This window comes from Musca domestica, unplaced genomic scaffold (assembly GCF_030504385.1).
Source record: "Musca domestica strain aabys unplaced genomic scaffold, Musca_domestica.polishedcontigs.V.1.1 156, whole genome shotgun sequence".
NCBI lineage: Eukaryota > Metazoa > Arthropoda > Insecta > Diptera > Muscidae > Musca > Musca domestica.
This window is the reverse complement of record NW_026712214.1, coordinates 1,398,122-1,404,208: the sequence shown is the minus strand read 5'-3', so window position 1 is coordinate 1,404,208 and position 6,087 is coordinate 1,398,122. Positions and strand designations below refer to the sequence as shown.

At 32.4% G+C, this 6,087-nt stretch overlaps 1 protein-coding gene across 1 annotated transcript; it reads right to left on the bottom strand.

Moving 5' to 3' along the window:
- Nucleotides 1-843: 843 nt before the first annotated feature.
- On the bottom strand, nucleotides 844-4,400 carry LOC131801339 (putative mediator of RNA polymerase II transcription subunit 26; the record flags this gene model as incomplete). The annotated part of the gene is made up of 2 exons (XM_059119889.1): nucleotides 3,395-4,400; nucleotides 844-1,463 (listed from the first exon to the last, which is right to left on the bottom strand). Coding segments are annotated over exons 1-2 (1,626 nt in total), but the record flags the coding sequence as incomplete, so codon positions are not given.
- Between the last annotated feature and the right edge of the window lie 1,687 nt (nucleotides 4,401-6,087).

The following is a 6,087-nucleotide window of genomic DNA, read 5'->3' as shown; positions in this document are numbered from 1 at the left end:
AACACCCCCGGACGAAGACTCTTTCCCGTGTTCCAAAGGAGCTGAGGGGAAGGGCATAGTTACTTTTACTTTTACTGTGCTTGATCTATATTTTACATACAGATACAATGCTATAATAAGTATAATTACAGCTGTCAAGACTATTACTGTGTAATTAGTTACTTTCTGTTCAAATTTTATTTCTGATATGAATTCGGTATTTTTAATATGATGATACTGTATTTCCTCTAAAGAATCATATGAATCATTTATCATATGTATGTCTCTGTAGGGATTTGGAATTATTAACATGTTTTGAAACATTACTTTATTGTACCATTTGTCCAATTTTACTTTGCAATTTTCTATGATCAGCATGTGATTTCCAGATAATTTTAATGGGTATTTGTTACATGTATGATTAACAATTTGATTAGTATTTATAGCAATTATAATATTTAAGCCAATTTCGACAACTTTTGGTTTAGTATTTTGTATATAATGACATTTCATGAGCTTATAATTAAACAGATTGGATATACAATCATCCTCAACTTCCCTTAGATTTGGTGTTTCATTAACATCATAATAAATTTTATTATCTTTTGTGATATACAATTTTTCTGCAATATTAATTTGCATTTTTTCTTTATTAGGTATTGGTTGAATATATACTTCTTGGAATATTTTAGGATTATATTGGGGTACTTTTAAGACAAATACTATATTATTTTTGTAAAGGGCTAAATTCATCTTAATTTCTTTCATTTTATCTATGGTTATATTATATATTCTAATTTCTTCATCACTCAGGATATCTCGAGTGAGAATATTTAATTTGGAAGCCAAGATTAGGTCTCTTACTTTATCTAATGATTTGCCCATATGATCAATTTGGTATTTAAGACGGTAAACTTTATCAGCTTTTGCTGTGTTATCTTTAATTGATTTAACGTTTGACATGCTCTTAATCAACAGTTTTGTTTGGTCATTATATAATTTTGTTAAGTTAGCTAATTGATTGTCAAATTGTGTATTTATGTGTATTTGATTATTAGTTTGCGTTATTATATTATGTTCATTCTTCTCCAAATTTTGCAGTTGTCTTTCAATCTCTTCTCTATCATTATTATCCATTGTACCATATAGATATTTTAATCCTGTACCAAAAAGATTAATTAAACCTCTTCTATTTCTAGCTTGATGGGGAATAATACTTTTAAGTCGTAAATGTATGTGCTCGATTTCATGCGATAAAAATGAATCATTAATATGCGAAACTTCCTCTCCCAATTCATTCAAAAAATCCATATATTTTGTGGTGTTAAATATGTGAAGAATTTTAATATAGTCATCTATTAACATTTTGTCATTAAGTTGTATCATTGCATATCCGTTGCCTTTATTCAAATCGACTACCTCGAGCTTCTGCGCTACCACTGGGGATATCATCAAGAAAATCGCCAGCAAGGACTTCCAGAGACCTGGAAAGACATTTCCTTTTAATGAACTGGTCTTTATGAAGTATTGTATTTCGGTTATCTAATTTATATTTTTTGTCATTAATTTTCCGTGTAGTCAACTGTTTTATTTTAGTCTCGGTCTTATGAGGGATTGCTGTTCTTCCAAATTTAGGATTAATATCTTCATCCTTTCTTTCTTTATTTCTGTATTTTAACATCTTTTCCTTTGCTGTTTCAATTTCATTATAAACTTTTTCCATATGAATATCTGAGTTATAAAAATGAAGGTCAATGGGTTTCTGTTTCGTAGAAAGATGTAAACTATTGTTGTATGCCTGTAATGCCTGCAAAGGTAAATCATAGTTGTATGCTACATCATTATTTTCCTCCCTAATTTTTAATATTCTAATATTCTCATTTAAACTGCTATGAAAACGTTCAATGTCCGAATTACCAGTATGTCTATGAGGTGTTGTAAAGTGATACTGAATATCATTATCTTCAAGGTGTCCCGTAAATACTGGATTAGAAAACGTCGGGTCATTATCCATAGTAATCTTTTGGGGTTTCTTCATGATGAGGAACAATTTATTTACAGCTTTTATAGCCTGTAATGGTGTTTTGTCAGATAATTCTTCCATTGCTGCATATTTTGTAAATTTGTCAATCATGGTCAAATAAAATATTTGGTTATTAAGATACCAAATATCCAAGTGGTAATGAACATAAGGTCCATGTGGTGTTTCCGTTTTCTCGAATGGTAATTTGACGGGGTTTCTTTCTATTTTGAAATTACATATAACGCAGTTATTTATAATTTTAACAATTTCCTTTTTCATATTCGGATAATAGTATTTCCTATTTAATTCAATATATGTTTTATCTATTCCTGGATGATTGTTTTCAAATCGGTGGTGTCTATTTATGATTTCTAGGAGTTCTTCGTATCTAACATCTTGCAGAAATTTAGTTGTTAATATGATTTCAAATTGTTTTGTATTTAAAGGATTATCTTTTGTGGTTTTATATTTTTCCTGTAATTTCAATAAAATTTCCGTATCCTCACAATACAATGCTGAAAGATTATTTTCCATGGCTTCATTCAATATTCGTGATATTAATTCGTCGTCGAATGTTTCATAAGCGTATATTTTCCTATTCCTATCAAATATCCGTTCATGTGTCGTCTTATTGTCCTTGGAATTGTCAATTTTTATTTGGTTCTTGTAGTGCTGAAGAGGTTTCTCTGATATCTTAAAGAAATTATGGCCATCTTCGTCAGCACTGTGTATTGTAGAAGTAGGTGAAGGTGGTCTTTTCTTAGCTGCTCAGTAATTCCTAGTATGTTAATATGATGGAGTTCTGGCAATGTTTGTAGTGAAAATTCGTCATCTTCAGAATCTCCTTCAAAATATATCCTGAACTTTTGACCGTTAATACTTACTTCTTTTTTCCTATAATCAATTACAGAACAATTTTCTTGTAATGTTTGGTTGCCTAATATTCCATCGAAGAATTTGTGAAAGGTATACACCCTAAATGTTGTACCTGAATTAAGGGGAATCTTAATAGAATTTTTTGGAAAATGGGCATTGCGGTCAACCGTAATGACACCTGCTGCAGTTTTAATGTATATTGGAGTGTGAGAATTTTTTATATACTGTGGAGGACAATGATCTTTACATATTAGATTTTCTGTGGAACCCGTGTCAATTAATAATCTTGTTTTCCTTGATCTTCCTTTGAGTATGATATAGGGAAGTCCGGTGGCTCCTTGTAAGGAACTAACCGAAAATTTTCCGCTTTGGCTTCAAAATTTTCATTAGTACCATACTCATATTCAGAACTGTATTGATCTTCTTTATTATCCTGATATACACTGTCTTGATACAAATCATCTTGATACATTTCGCTTATCTCTATTTTATTGTTAATACCTTCTAAATTCTTACATGATTTCTGCTCCTGGTGGTGTGTCTGCCTTTTTGATTGTTGAGATGCATCAACATCCATTGATTCATGCTTTTGTTGATATGATGTTGGAGGCTGTTGTCTGATTTGTGGTTGCTGAGGCTTGTAGTAAGGTTGTTGCGATCCATGTTGCTGGAAATTTGGTTGTACAATTCTCGGCTGCCAATGTTGTTGTTGTTGGTAATGTGGCTGCATTATCCTTGGTTGCCAATGTTGCTGTTGTTGGTAATGTGGCTGCATTATTTTTGGTTGCCAATGTTGTTGTTGTTGTTGGTAATGTGGCTGCATTATCGTTGGTTGCCAATGTTGCTGTTGTTGGTAATGTGGCTGCATTATTTTTGGTTGCCAATGTTGTTGTTGGGGACTTGGTTGTGGTTTGTCCTTCTTCTTTTCGTTGTTCAGGAATCCCGCAGAGCTCAATTCATGCAAAGCTTCCTCCATACTTTGTGGTTTTAATGCGCATAATACAGTCCTCATATGGATTGGAAGACGTGTTATAAAAGTCTTCAGACCAGTTTGGATATTCCTATCGACTTCATCCAATCGATTCTCCTGACCACATTTTTGGTTAAGAATTGCTAGTTTGTGTTGGATGTGGTTGTAGAAATCCATAGTATCTCCTTTATACTGCGCTGCTCTCAGTTCCTGATATAATTGGTCCACAGTGGCAAAGCCACCAAAGTTGGTATTTAGCATCGCTTTTATGTCAGTCCAAAGGGTCAAATGGGGATGAACCTCCATTGCTCTTCTGGCGTTTCCAGTTAGTTTTGATTTTACGATGTTCATACACATTCTTTGAGCTTGTTCGTTGTATAACATTAATGTAGGAATTATGTCATCTACATTTGTTATGAATGTTGTGAGGTCTGCCTTCTTCCCATCAAATTCCCTTAATTTTTCAATATATGTAAGGGGATTGATGTCTAGAGTACGTAATTGTATGTTGTTTTGCGCTGGGTTAAGGGCTGGTTGATTTGCGTTATTCATTTTGTTTCAATTTTTTTATAATCTTATTAATGTTCCAAATTTCACTTCGTTGCTATTTTTTGGCTATTTGTAAGTCTTTTAATGTTTTTTAGTTTTCCTCTAATGTTTTACCACTTTCACTTTTTAAGTTTCGTAATTATTTCTTATATTGTAATTATTTGCTTTTTTAAATTTGTAACAATTTGTTAATCTTAAAAATTTATTTCTCTCTTATTAGGATGTGATGTCCACTTTTAACTTTTCCTAGTTTTCTTGTTTAACGTAATTTTGTTAACTTGTTTCTTTTTTACTATTCACTAAAATGTTTCTTTAATCACTAAGTTTATTGTCCCTTTCCGGAGGACTTATCCTTTACGTAGGATTTCGTTTCACGGACTACCAAACGATCATGGTAATCCTACCGACTGCGCCAATTATAATCATTCTTAATAGTATTATATTTTTTAAAAACTAAAGTGAGTTTCCTCCCTTTGGCGAAACTCGCGTTAAAAAATAACACGTCAATTAAAGTTTGCTGCTGGAATAGAACTAAATCTTTATTTGTGAATGAGTGCAATATACATAATTGTTTATTTTAATTCTAGATACATCGTATGATTATTTATTGGTCTTTTGATTCGATCGTATGATTTGAAATACGATCGATTGTGTGATTTGCAAGAAGGGTGTGGCTTTTTTTTTTTCTAAATGACAGATGGTACGATAATTGTAATATGAATACGATAATTGTAATATGAATATATTGCCAAGTCATTGGAAAGGCATTTTGGTTTGGGTTATAACACTTACGAGTATTTTGGCATATAAAATGTTCTAAAAGTCAGTTCTTGGTAGAAAAAATTTTCCAATTTTCTGATATTCCACTGGTGGTCAGGAAGGGAATCAGGCTTTGGAAGCCTCCATATAAAAACGTCCATAAAACTTTGTATGCCAAATGAAAGTGGGAGCCCTTACGAGTATTTTGGCATATAAAATGTTCACCAAATCAATTTTTGGTAAAACAAATTTTCCAATTTTCTGATATTACACTGGTGGTCAGAACGGAATCTGCCTCTGGAAGCCTCCATATACGTCAAAAAAAAACTGTGAATGCCAAATGAATGTGGGAGCCCTTACGAGTATTTTGGCATATAAAATGTTCACCAAATCAATTTTTGGTAAAACAAATTTTCCAATTTTCTGATATTACACTGGTGGTCAGAACGGAATCTGCCTCTGGAAGCCTCCATATACGTCAAAAAAAAAAAAAAAACTGTGAATGCCAAATGAATGTGGGAGCCCTTACGAGTATTTTGGCATATAAAATGTTCACCAAATCAATTTTTGGTAAAACAAATTTTCCAATTTTCTGATATTACACTGGTGGTCAGAACGGAATCTGCCTCTGGAAGCCTCCATATACGTCAAAAAAAACTGTGAATGCCAAATGAATGTGGGAGCCCTTACGAGTATTTTGGCATATAAAATGTTCTAAAAGTCAGTTCTTGGTAGAAAAAATTTTCCAATTTTCTGATATTCCACTGGTGGTCAGGAAGGGAATCAGGCTTTGGAAGCCTCCATATAAAAACGTCCAAAAAACTGTGAATGCCAAATGAAATGGGAGCCCCTACGAGTATATTGGCATATAAAATGTTCTAAAAGTCAGTTCTTGGTAGAACAAATTTTCCAATTTTCTGATATTCCACTG